Here is a 23,142-nt window from a genome sequence, read left to right as displayed (position 1 = left end):
GTTTGCTTATGTAAGTAGTGCTGGAAGTATTGTGGCTTGTGCGCTATTGTGAAGCAGTAGAAAGAGGATTGTTCAAAATCAAATGCGTAGTTGTGGCTTCAGCTGTAAATGGGCATGGCTTATATCACATGGGAGGAACTGAGGTAGCTGATAGATGTTTGAGGTATGAGTCTGTGGATTTTGTGCATTCCTTACTGGCTCATTTCAGCTAGATGCTGTTTTCTGCACTCACCTAGTCTTTCTATGGAATAAAATTGTTCATAATCAAATGTGAAATTATCCCCTAATAAATTAATTGCATTGGTACAACTTCTCACTTTCAAAACAAGCATAGTAGCAGAGCTCACTATACCATTGTGAAATGCCACCATCTTGGCCTGTCAGAAGTTTGGGCTTGGCATTTGTGTTGGTCTATCATTTCTATAGTGAAACCTCTGAAGATTTTGACACCTCTGACTGATCAGACTGTAAACCTTGGAAAAGAAATCTGCCTGAAGTGTGAAATCTCTGAAAACATAACAGGAAAATGGACTAAAAATGGCCTACCTGTTCAGGAGAGTGACCGTCTAAAGGTGGTTCACAAGGGAAGGTAAGCAAGCCAGGTGACCCGCAAGTGAGGTTTGATCCCATCTGTACTTTCTCCATTTTCTAAATTACATATTTGGTGAGGATGTTTGAAGGGTAGCCACAGGGAGATCATCAAATAGATCAGATTTGGTGACCTATCTAATCACCAAATAGGTGATCAGATTGGATCACCTACAATCTGATCCAAATCACATCATCCACATCTGAAATTATCACACATACTAGCAAGAAGGTATGATTTCTCTGTTGTGTAGCATGTCCTACTCCTAATCCTGTATCTGTACCTCACATTATGGTGCTTTGTCTAATCCATTGACTCTTTTTCCATCTAAACATGAAGTTAGAGGCCAGGCACCATAGCTCATGCCTGTAATCCCAAGACTTTGGGAGACTGAGGCAGACAGATCACTTGAGCTCGGGAGTTCAAGAGTTCCTGGGCTACATGGCAAATCTTTTCTCTACAAAAAACACAAAAATTAGCCAGGCATGGTGGCATGTACCTGTAGTCTCAACTACTTGGGAGGTGGAAGGATGGCTTGAGCCCAGTAGGGGGAGGTTGAAGTGAGCTGAGATCACGCCACTGCACTCCAGCCTGGAGAACAGAATAAGACCCTGTCTCTAATATAAAGAATAAACATGATGTTAGAGGAAAAATACGAATTCTAATTGAGGACCTGATCTAATGGATTAACTGTCTCTAACCAAGAAGCGTCACAATGCTTTCCCATAAATCTTTATTTGTGTAGGGGACATAATATCCTAGAATCTGGCAAAGATCTAAGGCAAGAGTTTAATTCTGAATTCATGGACTTTTAGGATATCATAAATGGACTTTAGGAAGCCCCTTAACTCCTGTGAAATTGTGAGAAAATTCTGTGCATACAAAAATACATACTTTTTACATAGAAAGGATTCACAGTGTCCATTAGATATTCACTGGTTTGTGACCCCCAATAAAGTTAAGAACTATTGTTCTTAGGGTTTGGCATATAAAGCCATAATCAAGATTATTCTTGGCAATCTCTTGAATCTTAAAGTATAGCATTATTGATATGTTCTATTTTAGACTTTTTAAAGCTATGAGATGAAAAAAAGAATAATAGACTCTGCCTACACAATAAACAGATTGTATTTGTGGAGATAATTCCATATAGTCCAAAATAAAGATTTGATTTAATTTGGATCAATAAATAGGGTAATTAAGACTTCTCATCCTCTCTCCCTTTCTGTCTCCTTTTCTCTCTCTCTTTCTTTCTCTCCTCTCTCTCTCTCTCTCTCTCTCTCTCCCTCTTCCTCCCTCTCTCTCCTGCACTAAAGAAGTTAATCAGGTAAAGGCCAAGTGTATTTTCAGTTTGGGTCATATATAATTTAAATCTTTAAAGTCTTAGAAATTCGTTTTCCTTGTTTCCTTAGAATCCACAAGTTAGTGATAGCCAATGCCCTCATTGAAGATGAAGGTGATTATGTATTTGCACCTGATGCCTACAGTGTTACTCTGCCTGCCAAAGTTCATGTTATTGGTGAGTAAATAAGTCATTGCATAGTTGTGTTCTTTTTTGTTTGCTTTTGCTTCCCATGGAATTACAACATATTCAAAACTAAGTGACATTTAAGGAAAAATACATCAATCAACACCTTACAATAAAATTGTTTTGCAAGGTGCCAGGCACCAACTATCTTGACCCCTCCTATATTCTTTTTGATCAGATAAAATAGTGATTACTACCATGATACTATCCAAACATTAGTGAAGGTAGTCACACAGAAATGACTGTCTGATAACAAAGACCATGCTTAATATTCTAGATCCTCCTAAGATCATCCTGGATGGTCTTGATGCTGACAATACAGTGACAGTGATTGCAGGAAGCAAGCTTCGTCTTGAGATCCCTATCAGCGGAGAACCACCTCCTAAAGCCATTTGGAGCCGGGCAGATAAGGTTTGTTTTATGCATGCACACACTCACATGCACACACACATATGCATAGACACTGCCTGTCCCACTCCTTGCCCTCCATTAGTCAGATGAAGGGAGAAAATGAATAATTGTACAGCAGTACAGTACAGATGTAATTCCTTTGAAAAAGAAAGATGACTGGTTTTCAGGCAAATCTGATCATCATTAATTTACTTCTCATATTTCTGACTATTACATAGCAAAGCATATTTTTATGCACAGTGAACAAAACCTGATTTTTATTCTAATGGGAATTGGGGAGATGAAAGAGAAATAGACAATGAATTATTAAATAAATAAATGAGCAAAGCCACTTTGGATAGTAATGAATACCAGAAGATAATAAAAGAGAATGATATGATAGCAAGTGATTGCATAGTCAATGGCAGCCTCTGTGAAGAACAAGGAACCCATTATGTGAAGATCAAAGAGAAGAGATTTCCAGGTGGAGATAATTACAAGTGCAAAAGCCAAAGGGAGAGAATGAGCCTGATGTGTTGGAGGAACAGAAGGAAAGCCAGCATGGCTGGGGCAAAGTGAATGATGGGGAGAAAGACAAGTGAGGGTGGAATGGTAGGGTAGTACCAGCTCAAGTGTGACCCTGTGGCTTTCTACAAAAATAAAAACAAAAACAAAGTTTTACATTTAAAAAGAAGACATGAGCTGGGCACAGTGGCTCAAGCCTATAATCCCAGCACTTTGGGAGGCCGAGGTGGGCAGATCACCTGATGTCGGGAGTTCCGGACCAGCCTGAGCCTACATTGTGAAGCCCTGTCTCTACTAAAAATACAGAAATATTAGCCAGATATGGTGGTGCATGCCTATAATGCTAGCTACTCAGGAGGCTGAGGCTGGAGAATCACTTGAACCCAGGAGGCAGAGGTTGCAGGGAACTGAGATCACGCCACTGCACTCCAGCTGGGCAACAGAGCGAGATTCTATCTCAAAAAAAATAAAAAACTTAAAAAAATAAAATAGAAAACACAATGAGACTTCTACTTTCAGCCAGAATTGAATAACAGGGACTAGATTTACCTACTCACTTCAAATAACCCCCAAAATAGACATACTATATGAACAATGGTTTTCAAGACATTGGACATCAGATAGTGAAAGACAGTGACTATGAAATATGATAAACAAATAAAGTGAGCCCTATAATTGCCTCAAGTTTATTGCCATAGAAGAGTATCTAGGCAGTGGCACAAGGAAGAAAACCCTGGACAGAACCCAGTGGACTCCCTAAATTTAGGACTCCCACTGTACAAGGAGACCAAGGCAGCTAGAGTTCATAAGATGCATACTACATGTACTGGAGGAGAGAGCAGAGCAAGTGCCCCTGGAGCTCTGCAGAGGATCTCTCTCAAGTATTCAGCAAAGATCAGTGCACATTTATGAGGAAACTACCCAAGATCTAAGAAAGAACCATCTGAAAGGATTAAAGAGGACTGGCACAGACACAAGGCCAATAGTAGTGCCCGTTCCCCCTAGCTAGATGTGAAAACCTCATCATTCACAGTGCATAGTAGAGTACTCAGGAAGGCCTTGTCTCGATGGCAGGAACAATTAACCCTAGACTGAGCACTGTCATGGACCCACCTAAAAGTCATGAAAACAAACCTAAAAGATTCAATCAATTTCCAAACAATTTAATTGCATTTCAAAACAAAGCTGAAGATTTATATAGGAATACAAAAATATCAGGCACCCAACATGGCAAAATTAGGAATATCTTGCCATCCAATCAAACATTATGATAGAGAAATAAGCAGGAAAGCACAGCTCAAAATGAGGAGAAGCCTGAACCCAGGAGGCGGAGGTTGCGGTGAGCCGAGATCGCGCCATTGCACTCCAGCTTGGGTAACAAGAGCGAAACTTCGTCTCAAAAAAAAAAAAAAAAGAGGAGAAAAGTCAGTTACAGCCTACTCAGATCTCACATATAAATTAGATTTAGCCGTCAAGCATATGCAAATAATTGTTTTAACTGTATACCATATGTTCAAAAAGTTAGGTGGAGAAATGTTGAGCTCTCCATATGAATTAAACAGAGAAAGTTAAGTGCAAAAAGTGATCAAGTGGAAAAACATAAAAAGATCCAAATCAAATCACCTACAGATGAAAACAATAAAATGTCTCCAATAAAAAATATGGTAGATGGAATTAATGGCTAATTAGACATTGCAGGTGAATTTGAAGACATAGCAATAGAAATGATCCAAAATGAAACACAAGAGAAAAAGTCCAAAAAAATTTAAAGAATCAGACTTCCAATTTTCATTCTGGCATGTAATTGGCTTAGAAGTTGCCACTCTATCCAAACAACAAGCAAAAAGCTGGACAAACTGAAAAATCAGCAACTCCTCTTAGATATGTCATAGAAGTGAGGATACAGGGCAAACTGCTGAAATATGAGAGTGAAGTCACATATTAAAAGTTTTCAGAGTGAAAACCCATCAACCTAGAATTCTGTACCCTCTGAAATTATCTTTCAATTATCTTTCAAAAGTGAAGGAGAAATAAAGACTTTCACAGACAAACAAAAATTTAGGGAATTTGTTGCCAATGGATCTGTCTTGCAAAAAGTGTTAAAAGATGTTCTTCAGAAAAAAGGAAAATAACGTATGTGAGAAACTTAGATCTATGTAAAGAAAGAGTATCAAATAATGAATAAGTGAAAGTAAAACAAACTTTATTTTTCACATTCTCAATTGATTTAACAAATAACATTTTGTTCAAAATGATAAAAGCAACAATGTATTCAATTATGTATGCTTATATTTATATTTATGTACATTTATATGTAAGTGAAATGAATGACAAGCAATAATACAAAAAAAAAATAGGAGAGAAGAATTGGGGATATTTTGTTATTTTAAAGTATGTGCACTACTTGTGAACCACTGTAGTGTTACTTGAAGTAAAGCTGGGTTAATTATAAATGTATATTGTAAACTAGGGAAACCACTTTAAAAAGTTTAAAAAATAGGAAGTACAATTAATGTGCTAATAAAGGAAAGAAAATGAAATCACATGGAATGCTTAATTAAAACCACGAAAGGCAGAAAAAATGTAGAAGACAGTAGTAGAAATGAAGAAGAAGGGCAACCAATAGAAAACAATAACAAATATGACAGATATTGATCCAGCTGTATCAATATTTACTTTAAATGTCAATGGTCCAAATATACAAATTAAAAGCCCAAGATTGTCAGAGTGGAGCAAAAACATGACCGAAAGTTTTGTTGACCATAAGAAACCCACTTTAAATATAAAGTTGCATCCTTAAACGTATAGAGCTGGAGAGAGACATACTGGGCTAAGACTAAACAAAAGAAAGTATGAGTAACCATATTAACTTCAGACAATGCAGACTACAAAGCAAAGACATTTATCTGGAATAAAAAGGAGGATTACATAATGATAAATGGGTCAATACTACAAGAAGGCATAATAATCCTTAACATGTATGCACCTAACAACAAAGCCTCAAAATATATGAGACAAAACTGATAGAATGGCAATGAAAAATAGATGCATTCACTATTATCAGAAATAGAGATTCAGCAGGCAGAAAATCAGTAAGGACATAGCTGAACTCAACAGCACTATCAATCAATTGTACATAACTAACATCTATAGACTACTTCATCCAATAGCAGCAGATTACACATTCTTTTCAAGCACACATAGCATATTCACCAAAATAGACCACATTCTAAGCCATAAAAACACCTTAACAAATTTTTAAAAATAGAAATCTTACAATATCTGCTTTCAGAGACAATGGAATTAAACCAAAAATAAATAAATTACAGAAGTGAAACTAAAAATAGATGAATAACAGAAAAATAACTGAAAATCCCTCAAATTCTTGAAGATTAAACAACATACTTCAAAGAAGACATCTTAAAAGAAAATTTAAAATATATTGAATTAAATGAAAATGAAAATACAACATATCAAAATTTTTAGGATGCAGTGAAAGCAGTGTTTAGAGGGAAATTAATAGCAATGACTGAATATATTTAAAAATATGAAAGACATAAAACTAGTAATCAGAGTTTCATCTTAGAAAACAAGAGAAATAAGAGTAAATTAAATTCAAAGTAAACAGATAAAAGACATGATGCAAATTAGAGCAGAAACAAATGAAATTTCAAACAGGAAATTAATAGAGAAAATTAACAAAAGTTGGTTCTTTGTAAATATCAATAAAATTTATAACCCTCTAGCCAGGCTAACTAGGAAAAGAAGAGTCAAGACTAATTCAGGAATGAAAGAGGGACATTACTACAAATCCCATTAACATTAAAAAGATAGTTAAGGGATATTATGAACAACTCTATGCCCATAAATTTCACACCCTAGTGGAAATGGACCTACTCCTTGAAAGATACAATCTTCCAAAATTCACACAAGAAGAAACAGGCAATCAGAAAAGGATTATATCTCTTAAACAAATTGAATCAATAATTAATAACCTTCCAAAACAGCAGGTAACAGGCCTCAATGGGTTTGATGATAAATTCTACCAAACATTTAAGGAAGCATTTGTGCCTTAATCTCTTTCAGAATACTTCCTAATTCAATCTATGAGAGCAGCTTTATCCTAATACCAAAATCAGAAAATTTCAGACCAATATCTCTCATAAACATAAATGCAAAAATCCTGAATAAAACATTAGCAAATCAAACCTAACAATGTATAAAAAGAATTCTACACCAAAGCCAAGTGGAACTTATTCTAGGTATGCAAGGCTGGCTCAAAATTTGAAAATCAATTAATGTAATCCACCACATCAACGGGCTAAAGGAGAAAAATCACATGATTCTATCAATGGATGAATAAAGAATCTTTGACAAAATGCATGATGAAGACTCTAAGTAAAATAGAAATAGAGGGAAATTTCTTCAATTTGATTAAAAAAAATCTACCCCCAAAAAAACAAAAAAACCAACAGCTAAAGTTACACTTAACAATGAGAAACTTGATGCTTTCTCACCAACATCAGAAATAAGGCAAGAGTGTACCCCTCTCATTACTGCTTTTTAACATTGTACTGGAAGGCTTAGCTAATGCAATAAAAGAAGAAAAGAAGGTATGCAAATTGGGAAGGAAGAAATAAAATGGTCTTAGTTCACAGATAACATGTCTGTCTGTGTAGAAAATCTAAAAGAATGGATACAAAAACTCCTGAAGCTAATAATTTATAGCAAGGTTGCAGGATAATACAATGTCCCCATACAAAAACCAATTGTTTTCCTTTATACTAGCAGTGAACAAGTGGAATTTAAAATTAAAAACATATTACTGTTTATATTCATACCCCCCAAAATAAAATACTTAGGTATAAATCTAATAGGTATAAAATCTATATGAGGAAAACTATAAGACTCTGATGAAAGAAATCAAAGAAAAAATAAATAAGTGAAGAGATATTCCATGTTCATTGATAGGAAGATGAAATGTTGTCAGGATGTCCCAACTTAATCTAGAGATTCAATACAATTCCAATCAAAATCCAAGCATGTTATTTTGTGGATATCAACAAACTGATTCTGAATTTTATATGGAGAGATGAAACACCAAGAATAGCCAATGCAATATTGAAGGATAAGAACAAACTCAGAGGACTGATAATACTCAATTTCCTGACTTATTATAAAGCTTCGATAATTGAGACAGCATGATATTGACAAAAGAACAGAAAAATTGATCAGTAGAACAAAATACAAAGCCCAGAAATAGACTTACATAAATGGAGTCAACTGGTCTTTGACAAAAGAGCAAAGGCAATACAGTGAAGCAAAGATAGTCTTTTCAACAAATAATTCTGGAACAACTCAAAATGAATGCCAATACAGACTGTATACCCTTCACAAGAATGAACTGAAAGTGGATCATAGAGCTAAATGTAAAATGTAAAACTATAAAATTCCTAGAAGATAACAGGTGAAAACCTAGATGACCTTGATTATGGTGATGATCCTTTAGATACAACATCAAAGACACAATTAGTGGAAAATACAATTGATAAGCTGGACTTCATTAAAATTAAAATCATCTGCTCTGCAAAAGACAATGTCAAGAGAATAAGGAAAGCCATAGACTCAGAAAATAGTTACAAAAGACACATCTGATAAAGAATCATTATACAAAATATACAAAAAACTCTTAAAACTTGGCAATAAGAAAATGAACAACCTGATTAAAAAATGGGCAAAAGCCTGAAAAAACACCTTTCACCAAAGAAGATATATAAATGACAAGTAAGCATATGAAAAGATGTTCAACATTATATGTTATTAGGGTATTACAAATTAAAGCAACAATGTCATTCATGTATTAGAATGGCCAAAATTCAAAACACCGAGAACATTAAATGCTTGGAAGGATGTGGAACAACAGGAACTCTCATTCATTGCTGATGGGAATGCAAAATGGTACAGCTATTTTGGGAAACAGTCTGACAGTTTATTACAAAACTAAATACACTCTTACCATACAATTCAGCAATTGTGCTCCTTGGTATTTACTCAGATGAGTTGAAAACTTATGCCCACACAAAACCCTGCACACAAATGTTTATAGCAGCTTTTTTTTAGAATTGCCAAAACCTAGAAGCAACCAAGCTATCCTTCAGTAGGTGAATGAATATCTAAAGTGCAGTACATCCAGATAATGGAATATTATTCAGCACTAAAAGGAAATAAGCTATGGAGCCAAGAAAAGACATGAAGGAGCCTTAAACACATATTACTAAGGGAAAGAAGACTGTCAGAAAAGGTTACATACTCCCTAATTCCAACCAACTATATGGCATTCTGGAAAAAGCAAAATTATGGAGGCAGTAAAACAATGAGTGGTTGCCAGGGGCTGGGGGAAGAGAGGGATGAATAGGTGAAGCACAGAGGATTTTCAGGGCAGTGAAATATTCTGTATGATACTGTAATTGTGCATACATGTCATACATGTGTCAAAACCCATAGAATGTGCAATGCCAAAAGTGAACTCTAATGGAAACTGTGAATTTTGGGTTATAATAATGTGTCAACATAGGTTCATCAATTGTAACAAATGTACACCATGGTGAAGGATGTTAATAGTGGGAGAGGTTGTGCATGTGTAGGGATGTGTGACAGATGGAAACTCTCTGTACTTTCCACTCAATGTTGTGTGAACCTAAAATTGCTCTAAAAAATAAAGTTTATTAATGAAAACAAAAAAAGTTGGGGAAGGAGTATTTCCTCCTCTTCCATTTTCTGGGAATAAAAAAGAGTATCATTGAGCTATGGAGAACTTCAAACAGGCAAATATATGTCCCCAAAGACAGGACAGAACTGGAGTCCCCAAGGAGAAGGACAAAAAAAATATTTAACTAATAATGGTCACAAAGTTTCCAAATTTGATAAAAACTATGAACTTACAGATGCAAGAAGCTCAATAAACCCTAAGCACAAGAAGCATTAAAAAAACTACACCAAGACCCATCACAAATCAAATGCTCAAAACAAGTAGTTAAGAAAAATATTAAAAGCAGATAGAGAAAAACGTCACATTAAATAAAGAGGAACAAAGGCAAGGATGGCAGCATATTTCTCTGGAAGTATGGCAAGTGAGAAACCAGTAGCAACACCTTTAAAGTACTGAAAGAAAAAAACTGTCAACCTAGGATTCTATACTCAATAGAAATAAATTTAAGAAATGAAGGCAAAGTAAAATTATTTTCAGATATAAAAGAATTGAGAGAATTTATCACTAGCTGACCTGCACTACAAGAAATGTTAAAGGGAATCCTTAAAGTTAGAAGGAAAGTGATGCCAGCTGGAAATATTTTCACAAAGGAACAAAGAGCACCAGAAATAGTAACTACATGGATAAACATAGAAGATTTTTTCTTAGTATTTAAGTATCTTAAAAAGAAAACTGTTTAAACAAAAATTACGACAGTGTTTTATAGGGTTTTTAACATAGGTATACATAAAATTTATGACAACAAATATACAAGTTCAGTAGGGAAGAAATAGAAGAATTAGGAAAGGTAAAAATGGAGCTGTGCTACTGTAAATTTCTTCTATAGCTACATCTTGACTTTTGACGGAGTTGCATCAAATAAACCCATAGTAAGTTGAAAATATCATAAGTCGAAAAAGCAGCTGGGCGCAGTCGCTCACACCTATAATCCCAGCACTTTGGGAGGCTGAAGCAGGCGAGGCCAGGAGTTCAAGATCAGCCTGGCCAACATAGTGAAATCCCATCTCTACCAAAAATACAAAAAATTAGCCAGGTGTGGTGGTGCACACCTGTAGTGCCAGCTACTTGGGAGGCTGAGGTGTGAGAATTCTTGAACCTAGGAGGCGGAGGTTGCAGTGAGCCAAGATCCTACCACTGCACTCCAGCCTGAGCGACACAGCAAGGCCTCATTTCAAAACAGAAAAAAAAAAGCATTTAATACACCTAACCTACTGAACATCATAGCTTAGCCTAGCCTACCTAAACATGCTTAGAACACTTACATTAGCCTACGGTTGGACAAATAACCAAATCACCTGGCAACACAGTACATTATAGAGATCAGTTGTTCACCATCATGATCATATGGCTGACTGGGAGCTGAGGTTCTCTGCTGCAACCCACTATCATGAGAGTATCATACTACATATTGCTAGCCTGAAAAAAGATCAATATTCAGAATTCAAAGTACGATTTCTACTGAATGCATATTGCTTTCAAACCGTCACAAAGTCAAAAAATTGTATGTTAAAACCATTGTTAAGTCAGGGATTGTTTGTAATATACATGAAGTATTATATCACTTGAAGGTAGATTGTGAAAAGTTAAAGAAGTTTGCTACAAACTCTAAAGAAGCCACTAAAAAAATGAAACAGAGTTATAGCTAATAAATCAACAAAGAAAATAAAATGGAATCATAAAAATATTTAACCCAAAAGAAGGCAGAAAAAGGGGCACAAAGAACAGATGGGACAAGTTGGAAATAAATAGCAATAAGATAGAATTTCAAAGAGAAATCAATGAATTTGCGATTTCAATACTCTTCTCTCAATAGTTAATAGAACAAGAAGACAGAAAATCAGTAAGGATTAGAAGACGAACAATACTACAAGCCATTTTGAACTGATTGACATTTATAGAACTCTCCAATGCACAAAGCAAAATGGGTATTATTTTAAACTGCACATGGAAAATTTAACAAGATAGACCATATTCTGAACCAAAATAATTTTCAATAAATATAAAAGGATTCAAGACATGCAATGCATGTTTTCTGACCACAATGGAATTAATTAGAAATCAATAATAGATCAGTAATGAGATCTTTAGTTAAAAAAAAAAAGAAATCAATAATAGATTTCTGGAAAATTCCCAAATATTTGGAACCTAAACAACACATGTCTAAGTACCTCATGGATCAAAGACATCATATGGTAAATTAGAAAGTATTTATGAACACATCCCATATTAGACTTGCAGAATACTGCTAAATCAGTACTGAATTTCCCTATAACGATTAAATAAAAGAAATTTGTAATTAAAAACACGAAGAAAATTTTAGGTCTAGATGAATTTACTAGACAGTTCTAACATTTAGTGAGAAACAATACCAAATTCTACAAAAACTCTTCCACAAAATTGAAAAAGAGAGACTATTTACTAACTCATTCTTTAAGACCAGTATTACCCTTGTAGTAAAACCTGACACAGACATTTCAGGAAGAGAAAACTACAAACTAGTGTCATTCGTGAACATGGATTTAAAAGTTCTAAGCAACATTTAGCAAATCGAATCCAACAATATGTAAAAAGAATATATCATAACAAAGGAGGGTTTATCTCAGAAATCCAAAAGTTGGTTTAATATTTGAAAATAAATTAATATGTCATGATATTAACAAGTAGAAAAAAATGCAGCTCTCTCAATAGACACAGCAAGAACATTTGGCAAAATCCAGGATCTGTTCCTAATATAAATCTCTCAACAAACTCAGAAGTAAAAAGATCCTCCTTAACATGATAAAAGTCACCCATGAAAAATTTACAACTACTATCCTACTTAATAGTGCAAAACTGAATTATTTTCCTCTAAGATTAGAAAGAAGAGAGAGATGTCCACTCTCACTGCTCCTATTCAACATCATACTTAAGCTTCTAGCCAGAGCAACCAGACAAGAAAAAGAAATAAAAGACATCCATATTTGAAAGGAAGAAGTAAAACTGTCTTTATTTGCAAATGGCATGATTACCAACATAAAAAATCCAGTGTAACAGCAACAATAAAAAAACTACCATAACAAATGTTCACAGTAGCTTTATTTGTAATATCCAAAAGCTGAAAATAACTCAAATATCCATAAACAGGTGAATGGATCAGTAAATTGTAATATATTTATACAATGGACTACTACTCAGCAATAAAAAGAAATGAAATGCTGACATACACAAAAACATGGATGAATCTTAAAATAATTGCTAAGTGAAAGAAGGTATACTAAAAATGTATTTTTAATGTCATTTTAAAAAAAACACTTGAAAAATGACAATGCCAAGTTCTGACAAGGATGTGGAACAATGAAATGTACATACATCACTTTTCCAAAGTAGATGTACCAGCAAAATAGTAATCCTTTTTGGAAAATAGTTTGGTGGTTTTTATAAAGTTGAATATATTCTTACGATACAATTCTATGATGCTATGTCTAGTTATTCACCCAAGAAAAACGAAGACATGTCCACACAAAAACCTGTATATGAATGTTTTAGCAGCTTTGTTCGTATTTGTCAAAACCCAGAAACAACCCAAAAAGTCCAATTGTACAAACACACAGTTGGTACATACATGAACTAACTACACATGGAATACACAATGGAATACTACTCAGCAATAGAAAGGAATGTACTAGTTATACATGCAGCAACAGGGAGGGATCTAAAAAGTATCATGCTAAGGAAAAAGCCAAACGCAAAAAGCTACATACTGTTGGATTCCAGTTATAGGGCATTTGGGAAAAAGAAAAACTAAGGCCAGGTATTGGACCAGTGGTGCTAGGGAGCAGGGTGTAGGGCATAATTTAATTGCCAAGGAGCTTGGAGCCATGATTGAAGGTGATGGAAATGGTTTATATCTTGAGTGTGGTGGTAATTACACAGTTGCATAAATTTGTCAAAATTCATAGAACTGTATTTCTAAAAAGTGTGAATTTTGCTCTGTGTAAATTACAGTGTACAAGCAAACCAACAAAAAAAATACAGAAAACTGAAGAGGATAGTGTAACATAACTCTATGTAATTTTTTTTCTCACATTAAAAAGAAAGGAGATGGATTAGCTTTGAGGGTGAGAAAAAGAAAAAATAAATAAAAACAAAAGAGAACATCCATTGTAATCTTACATTAGAATTTGGCTGATATAGGGAAATTTTGTTCTATTACAAAATAGAAGAATTAGGACAATTATTTCAGGTATTCTTACTGTGATCACAGTCTTAGGTTACTGAAGACTTATGAGTTCTAATACAGACTCAAAAGAGAAGAGAGTTTACCTAGTAGTTAGTGGCAAATAACCCAGATTCTAAATTACTTTGACCTTCTCTGTTTTTCCTCTTTGTGTACAGGCTATCGATTGTCTTATAGAATATATAACTTGGGAATCAGAAAAATGTAATCCTGCTTTAAACTTAAGATTTAAGAAAGAAGAAAAAGTGAAAAATAGAAGAAGAAGATAAATAAAAGAAAATATAATAGGAGGCTCAACCTCATTCTATCTTTACTTTGGGAATTAGATGTTCATTCTTTTATGTTTTTACTAGAAGAAAATGGAAAATTGGCCTTGCAGCCTTCTTCAATCCTCTTCAGTATTTTAAAATTTTCCAAACATCTAAGAAAATTAACAAGTCATTATTTAGTTTCTGATAGGGGTTCGAGGGTTTCTAATTTCATACACAGGGACTCCTCTCCTAGAATGACACTTCTGCACTTGTATTTTTAGTCCTCCAATTTTCTCTTGGAAAAGTTGGTGGCTAGCGGGCTTTGGGATCAAATCCCAATTCTACTACTTCCTAGCTGTGTGACCTTGAGCAAGTTAAGTCTCAGTTTCTTCATGTGTAAGATGCTATAATAATACCTTGTCATTAGAGTTGGGGGAGAATTAAACTGAGAAAAATATATATTAGGCATGAACACTATATAGTTACAATATATAGTCTGCTAAATACACTATATAATCTATACACTATATCATCTGTTAAATTGCTCAATTTATAAGACACTGTGAATAGCCATTGTTGTTGTGTAAATCATGCCACATTTTGTTTCTCTCCTTCTTAGGCTATAATGGAGGGCAGTGGTCGAATAAGGGCAGAATCTTACCCCGATAGCAGCACTCTGGTCATTGATGTAGCTGAAAGGGATGACTCTGGTGTTTACAACATCAGTCTGAAAAACGAAGCTGGAGAGGCACATGCAAGCATCAAGATTAAAGTTGTGGGTAAGTCCTCCAGGTAAACAAACTTCTGGAATCAAGCTGACATGTCGAGATTCAGAGTAGACTTTCCTTCTTTGTCCTTCCCTTCCGTTTCCTTCCTTTCTCTTTCCTTTGTCTTCTTTTTTCTTGCCTAGAGGACTTCTCATTGGAGGAAGAGTAGCTAAGGTGAGCCATTTGGGGTTACTGGCAATTAGCTCTCCAAAATCATACTCCCTTTTGATGCCCTTTAAATATCACTGAAACGTAATTACTAAATAACTTCACACATCACAATCATTACAGAGAGGTAAGATCTGCTTTGCTCCTTAGACAACTATCTAAGTGCATTTTTCCTAAGCCCAAAACTGAGAAAAATGAGTCTAGCAGATAACTACTGTTCCAAGGTCTGATGCTCTCCTCTTCTCACTTTAGTTTCTCCTTAAATGACATATTTCAAATCGAACAAAAACTAAGGTCATTTTTATCAGACACCAAACTATATTGACAAGATATTGTGACTTGTCATTTCTGACTTGGATTTCTACCAGCCAACATCTTGAGTATTTCAATTGATGTAAAACTCCTTGATACAGTTCTATTGGAAGTTCACTTTGTGGTTAAAAACAACAACCATATTCAACATTTAGACAATAATTTCTTGGTTAACATTTTCAAGGTAAGGAATGAGAGTCTTAGGTTTCATCTGGGGCTTATTCTGTAATGTTGGGACACTGGTTTAAGGGATTTGGAGACATTCTTATTTTTATTTGGGGCAAGGGGCAGGCTCATCTTCCCTTATCCCATATTGAGCAAAAATTTTTGCCCAAATTAGTTACTAACTTGTATTAATCTGTTTTCACGCTGCTAATAAAGACCTACTAGAGACAGGGTAATTTATAAAGAAAAAGAGGTTTAATGGACTCACAATTACTTGTGGTTGGGGAGGCCGCACAATCACAGCAGAAGGTGAAAGGCATGGCTTGCATGGCAGCAGACAAGAGAGAGAGAATGAGAACGAAGCCAAAGGGGTTTCCCCTTATAAAACCATCAAATTTCATGAGATTTATTCACTACCATGAGAACAGTATGTGGGAAATTGCCCCCTGATTCAATTCTCTCCCACCAGGTCCCTCTCACAACACATGGGAATTATGGGAGCTACAATTCAAGATGAGATTTGGGTGGAGACACAGCTAAACCACATCATTCCACCCCTGGCCCCTCCCAAATCTCATATCCTCACATTTCGAAATCAATTATGCCTTCCCAACAGTCCCCCAAAGCCTTTACTCATTTCAGCATTAACTTAGAAGGCCACAGTCCAAAGTTTCATCCAAGACAAGGCAAGTCCTTTCCATCAGTGAGGCTGTAAAAACCAAAAGCAAGTTAGTTACTTCCTGGATACAATAGGGGTGCAGGCATTGGATAAATACCCACATTCAAAATGGGAGAAATGGGCCAAAATGAAGGGGCTAAAGGCTCTGTGCAAGCCTGAAATTCAGTGGGGCAGTCAAATCCTGAAGCTCCAAAATGATCTCCTTTGACTCCGTGTCTCACATCTAGGTAATGCTAATGCAAGAGGTGGGTTCTCATGGTCTTGGGCAGCTCGACTCCTGTGGCTTTGCAGGGTGCAGCTTCTCTCCTGGCTGCTTTCACAGGCTGGTGTTGAGTGTCTGCAGCTTTTCCGGGTGCATGGTGCAAATTATTGGTGGATCTACCATTCTGGGGTCTGGAGGATGGTGGCCCTCCTTCACATAGCTCCATTAGGCAGTGCCCCAGTGGGGACTGCATGTGGGGGCTTCAACCCCACATTTCTCTTTCACACTGCCCTAGCAGAGGTTCCCCACAAGGGCTCCTTCCCTGCAGCAAACATCTGCCTGGACATCCAGGCATTGCCATACCTCCTTTGAAATCTAGGCAGAGGTTCCCAAACCTCAATTCTTGACTTCTGTGCACCCATAGGCTCAATACCAGGTGGAAGCTAAGAAGGCTTAGGGCTTGCACCATCCGAAGTCACAGCCTAACCCATTTTAGCGATGGCTAATGTGGCTGGGACACAGGGCACCAAGTCCCTAGGCTGCACGCAGGGGACTCTGGGCCTGGCCCAGAAAACCATATTTTTCCTTCTAGGCCTTGGGGCCTGTAATGGGAGGGGCTGCCACAAAGGTCTCTCACATGTCCTAGGGACATTTTCCCCATTGTCTTGGGGATTAACATTTGGTTCCTCCTTACTTATGCAAATTTCTGCAGCCTGCTTGAATTTCTCTTCAGAAAATGAGTTTTTCTTTTCTATTGCATCTTCAGTCTGCAAATTTTCTAAACTTTTATGGTCTGTTTCCCTTTAACTGAATGCTTTTAACAGCCCCAAATCACCTCTTAAATGCTTTGCTGCTTAGAAATTTCTTCTACCAGATACCCTAAATCATTTCCCTCAAGTTCAAACTTCCACAGATCTCTAGGGTGGGGGCAAAATGCCACTAGTCTCCTTGTTAAAACATAGTAAGAGTCACATTTACTCCAGTTCCCAACAAGTTCCTCATCTTCATCTGAGACCACCTCAGCATGGATTTCATTGTCCATATCATTATCAGCATTTTGGTCAAAGCCATTTAACAAGTCTCTAGGAAATTCCAAACTTACCCACATTTTCCTGTCTTCTTCCAAAGTGAGTCCTCCAAAGTGTTCCAATCTCTGCCTGTTACCCAGTTCCAAAGTCACTTCCACATTTTTGGGTGTCTTTACAGCCATGCCCCACTCTACCAGTACCAATTTACTGGATTAGTCTGTTTTCATGCTGCTGGTAAAGATACCCCCCAGACTGGGTAATTTATAAAGAAAAAGAGGTTTAATGGACTCACAGTTCCTTGTAGCTGGGGAGGCCTCACAGTCATGGTGGAAAGTGAAAGCCATGTCTTACATGGCAGCAGACAAGAGAGAAACAATGAGAACCAAGCCAAAGTGGTTTCCCCTTACAAAACCATCAGATCCCTGGAGACGTACTCACTGCCACGAGAACAGTATGGGAGAAACTGCCACTATGATTCAATTCTCTTCCACTGGGTCCTTCACACAACATATGGGAGTTATGGGAGCTACAGTTCAAGATTAGATTTGGGTGGGGACACAGCCAAACCATATCGTAAGTGTAATTCAATAAACACGGAAAAGTACTGACATAACAGTTTCTATGATTATCACCAAGCAACATATTTTCCTCTTTTTTTGTACTCCCCCTTCCTTATTTTATCCAATTTTTTGTTTACTACAGACCTCCCTGATCCTCCAGTGGCACCAAGTGTGACGGAAGTGGGAGATGACTGGTGTATCATGAACTGGGAGCCTCCTGCCTACGATGGAGGGTCTCCAATCCTAGGTGACTACGTGTTGGTTGGTCTGTGTAACTGCCAGTGCAGTTGTGTCCTCTTTACACAGCTTAGTACAGAGCACATTTTAAAATACTGCATTTAGAAGAAAACCTATTTCACTGTGACTTTATGCATTCAAAATGAAATATATATGTTGAGATACTCTGCAATTACTTGAGATTTAAACAGCTCTGATGAATATCATCTAATTTCCGGTTTTCTTTTTTTTTGTTTGACATTTATACACACTAATTTTGAAGTAACTAGAAGCCTAGTTTCCACTATCCTAGCCAGTGAATGTCTGATTCTACAGGATTTTGTCTATGAAGAAATTTCTTTTAGAATTAAATGCTTAGGCTGAGCATGGTGGCTCACACCTATAATCCCAGCACTTTGGGAGGCCTAGGTGGACAGATCACTTGAAGCCAGGAATTCGAGACCAGCCTGGCCAACAAGATGAAACCCCACCTCTACTAAAAATAAAAAAATTAGCCTGGCATGGTTGTGTGCACCTGTGGTCCCAGCTACTTGCTACTCAGGAGGCTGAGGTGGGAGGATGACTTGAGCCCAGGGGCATGGAGTTTGCAGTGAGCCAAGATGATGCCACTGCACTCCAGCCTGGGCAACAGAGTGAGAATCTGTCTCAAAAAAAAAAAAAAGATTTAAATGCTTAGAAGAATTTGCTTCCCCTATGGCATGAGAATTTTTTCTCTTTGCTAACAATGAGACTCACAAAACTGGTCATTTCCACCTTCTTCTCTTCCTTGCTGGGACTCAGAATCAACTACATTGGCTCTGAATACACTGTTTACTTATAGTGACTAAGTTGCTATAGCTGACTTGTCTGTGATCCATTTTTCTTCTCTTTGTAGTACAATTTTAATTTTTCAGTCCCATTATTTTTATCTATATTTTATATTAATATTTGTATTCTCTTGTAATAGGTAGGTTAATATTTACATACCTTTATGACTATTTTACATAGATCGCTAACAAAAGGCAAAATTTTAAGGACTTCTAATATCTGACAAAGTTTAATTTAGAAGACCTAGATGTAGGGCTTTTGTGTCTATTTTTGTTTGTATCTCAGTTGATTTTATCACAGTTCCTGCACTATAGCTGTGTAGTTAATAGTTTTCATTTTGCATACCTGCAGGATATTTTATTGAGAGGAAGAAGAAACAAAGCTCCAGGTGGATGAGGCTGAATTTTGATCTCTGCAAAGAAACAACTTTTGAGCCCAAGAAGATGATTGAAGGTGTAGCCTATGAGGTCCGCATCTTTGCAGTCAATGCCATCGGCATCTCCAAGCCCAGTATGCCTTCCAAGCCTTTTGTTCCTTTGGGTAAGTCAAGAGAGATGAGTCCTTGTCATGGAAATCAGTGCCCCAGAGTATGACTGCTTTCTCTCTGATCCCTAACTGGAACAGGCCTAGATGCTTCTTAGAGTTAGGTAGGTGGGCAGGAGCTTGGAAACAGGAACAATTTTATGTCTAAGAAATTAAAAAGTAGGTTTGGTCAAGTTGAATAACTTCATAACATAGGCCCTGGAATTCATTACCAGAATTCTAGTGCTGACTGTGGGTGGCTCTGGTTGCCATTACCCACTGAAAACATGTTGCTGAGTCCATGGACACATGACTACCCTCCATTTGCCCTTCTGAAGGTATTAGGCTATTAATATAACCCAACTTCTCAGTATAAACAACTGCCACTAAAACAAATTGAGATTAGTTCAACAGGCCACACTTGGAAACTGGTTTCTTTGCTTTACGGTCACACCTTAAATGTTACCTGTTGAATCCAAAAAGCTAATTCAGTGAAGGCAAAAAAAAAAAGAAAGAAAGAAAAGAAAGATATCTCCATTATTTTATGACAATGAGGTATTTTTTTCAATGGAAAGAAAATGTAATACAAGAGTTTGCACTTGGAAATTAGAGAGCAACAGGAAAATTATTCTAGATTATTAGATCCCAAACCTTGACTTCTTCAACTTCCTTGGGTCTTCTAGCTTCCCACGCCAGTTTCTCAATTTGGAAAAAACACATGAAAGCATTTCCAAAATTCTCACATCGATCAGATCTTTGCCTTGCATGCAACCATGCTCCAGGTGTCTTAACTGAATTTCATTAAGATGTAGGGCTTTTGTGTCTATTTTTATTTGTATCTCAGTTGATTTTATCACGGTTCCTATATTAGAAGCTGTGTTGTTGATAGTTTATTCTTTTCTGTCTCTTTTATCTTTAAGCTGTAACAAGCCCTCCTACTCTTCTGGCTGTGGACTCTGTCACTGACACGACTGTCACGATGAAGTGGCGCCCCCCAGACCAGATTGGTGCGGCAGGTTTAGATGGCTATGTGCTAGAGTATTGCTTTGAAGGAAGTAAGTACAACCAGTAGATAAAACGAATACTGTCATCGGTAGGTGAGATATGTCCCTCCCCTTTCTTTTGCCTCTCTTTATTAAGAATGCATCACCTTCCTACTGAAAATAAGATTAAGCCAATGTTGTCCTTCTGAGATGTATAAAAACTAAGCCCTTTTTTAGTTCTTGGTGCTTATAAATTGATATCTCAAAAATACCTTGGCCAGGCTGCCAGATTGGATGCCGTAATTGAACTAAGACATGGGAAGAAGAGATTGCAACAAAACTTCAGGGACTTCCACTTCTTGAACTGGTGAAACTGAATTGCACCACAGCAAAATGAAAGTCTAGTTACAATGAAGCCAGTTGGAAATTCTAAAACCTATACTGAGCCAAAGTTAACTATCAAAAGAGTGGCCTATTCTGGGTAATAAAAAGAGACTACATATTTGGCTAGTGATCATAACCTGCCTTCATCTAAAAATAAGAAGAATTAAGAACTGCTCTTAGTTTTAAAGGAAGCAGCATTAAATCCTAGAGCATATAAGAAGTAAGTTCAATATGTAGTAGTAACTTTTCTCAGGCGTTGGGGATACAAAAATGTAATCAGTTGGCCAGGTGTGGTGGCTGACGCCTGTAATTCCAGCACTTTGGGAGGCCAAGGTGGGCAGATCACGAGGTCAGGAGTTCGAGACCAGCCTGGCCAATATGGTGAAACCCCATCTCTACTAAAAAAAAAAAAATACAAAAATTAGCTGGGCGTGGTGGCATGCTCCTGTAGTCCTAGCTACTGGGGAGACTGAGGCAGGAGAATCACTTGAACCCAGGAGGCAGAGGTTGCAGTGAGCCAAGATCACGCCACTGCACTCCAGCCTGGGCAACAAAGAGAGAGACTCCATCTCAAAAAAAATATGTAATCAGTTAAATTTAGGAGGGGAAGAGAAACAAGGCCATAACTTTTTAAAACCACTGATAGAGATAATAGAAAAAGAAAAAATGACAGAAGAAAATATGGGCCAGAATTACCTGAAAACCAAAAGAATGTGAAATTTACCAAAATCCTGTCGTGTTTCTTGGTTTCTTATTTGCGGTAACTAGAAAGAAATGACATTTGAAAATGGCTCTGGACTTGGGCTCCATTCTAGACAATTGTTTCCTGGTAAACAATCAACCAGGAAACTTTTTCACATTCCACAAACAGTAGCCCAAGGCTTCACCTCCAAGAAAAATCTTTGGACACCAAACTTTAATATGGATCCTCCAAATGAAGGACGGAGGCTACGGGGCACATTTGGGAAATCAGGAATGTGAGCACAAATGCACCTCCCATGGAGGAAACTCGCTATGGAGAAGAAACTTCCTATGAAGAGAAAACTGCTGAAAAAGAAATCCCAGGCCCCTGGATTGGGGCACCTGTGGAAATGCTCACCTTTGTTCTGAAGGGAAGAAAACAAAAGAGACGATGAAGGATCCTGATACCCCTCTATCCCTCTAGCCTGTACTCCACACACGGAGTCCTACGCTTGGTTTCTCCGGGATTTGAAAACCACTAACCAAAACCAATGGAAACATTGTCAGAAACTTCCCAGGGTTAACCCAGCAAGGGAGCGGGGTAGTGTCACTAATGCAACAAGTACCTTCTTGAGCACTTCAGTTTATTTGTTTGCCATTTTCCCCTTCTTTTAAAAAAATCATGAGCACTCCATTCTTTTTTTTTATATTGTCCAGCTAGCAGAATATCCCAACCTTATGTGTGATGTGGCTTTTGAGCACAAACCTTTTGTGTATGTATGAATCGAGCAAATTCTTTACTCTTTTCTTTCTGATAGGTTTAAAAAGTAAGAAGATACAGCAAAATGATAGATGGCTGTCATTTTGATGTTACCCACCTTAGATAAAATACAACGAAGTGTATTTTACATAATTTTGCGTGTGGTCTGTGTAGATACATATGTATATCCGTGTATACATATGTATATGTACACAGTCATTATTATGTATATATTTTGCCGAGTAATGTTTTGGAACAAGCTTTCTATGGAAGTTCTCTCATAACGTGTATCTCTTTCTTCTTGCAGTCTTTTCTTATTTTCTTTATGTGGCTGCCGACTCTTCATTCTCTTTTAATGGCTGTTGTCCTCCAGACTAATTTTCTATAGTGTTTAATGCTTTTAGAGACGTCAGGTTTTATTCTCTAAGAGAATTCTTTGTTTTTTAAGATCGTGTGTTGTTTTGGACTCTGCCTTTCTTTCGTTTTTGTTTTATTATATTTTTAATGCCTGCAGCATTGTACTCTGTCTTCTTTCTGCACTCAAGTTCTTTCTTTCCTTTCTTAAAAATTCTCCTCACGTGTTAAATAACTTACATATTCCTTCCCCATCCCCCGGGAC

At 36.8% G+C, this 23,142-nt stretch overlaps 1 protein-coding gene across 8 annotated transcripts in view; it reads left to right on the top strand.

Moving 5' to 3' along the window:
• MYBPC1 (myosin binding protein C1) overlaps window positions 1–23,142 on the top strand; it is a 100,758-nt gene that overhangs the window by 55,262 nt on the left and 22,354 nt on the right. For all 8 annotated transcript variants that reach the window (XM_064379921.1, XM_064379919.1, XM_064379920.1 and 5 more), the window contains 7 exons: window positions 427–589; window positions 2,002–2,108; window positions 2,395–2,528; window positions 14,888–15,047; window positions 18,292–18,396; window positions 19,545–19,733; window positions 20,636–20,770. In XM_064379921.1, the coding sequence (XP_064235991.1) occupies window positions 427–589; window positions 2,002–2,108; window positions 2,395–2,528; window positions 14,888–15,047; window positions 18,292–18,396; window positions 19,545–19,733; window positions 20,636–20,770 (993 nt within the window). The remainder of the gene's footprint in view (window positions 1–426; window positions 590–2,001; window positions 2,109–2,394; window positions 2,529–14,887; window positions 15,048–18,291; window positions 18,397–19,544; window positions 19,734–20,635; window positions 20,771–23,142) is intronic.

Source organism: Aotus nancymaae, unplaced genomic scaffold (genome assembly GCF_030222135.1).
Source record: "Aotus nancymaae isolate 86718 unplaced genomic scaffold, 86718_ANA_hifiasm-v0.15.2.pri h1tg000021l, whole genome shotgun sequence".
Lineage (NCBI taxonomy): Eukaryota > Metazoa > Chordata > Mammalia > Primates > Aotidae > Aotus > Aotus nancymaae.
The sequence above is the reverse complement of the archived record's forward strand: the minus strand, read 5'-3'. Positions and strand labels throughout refer to the sequence as shown.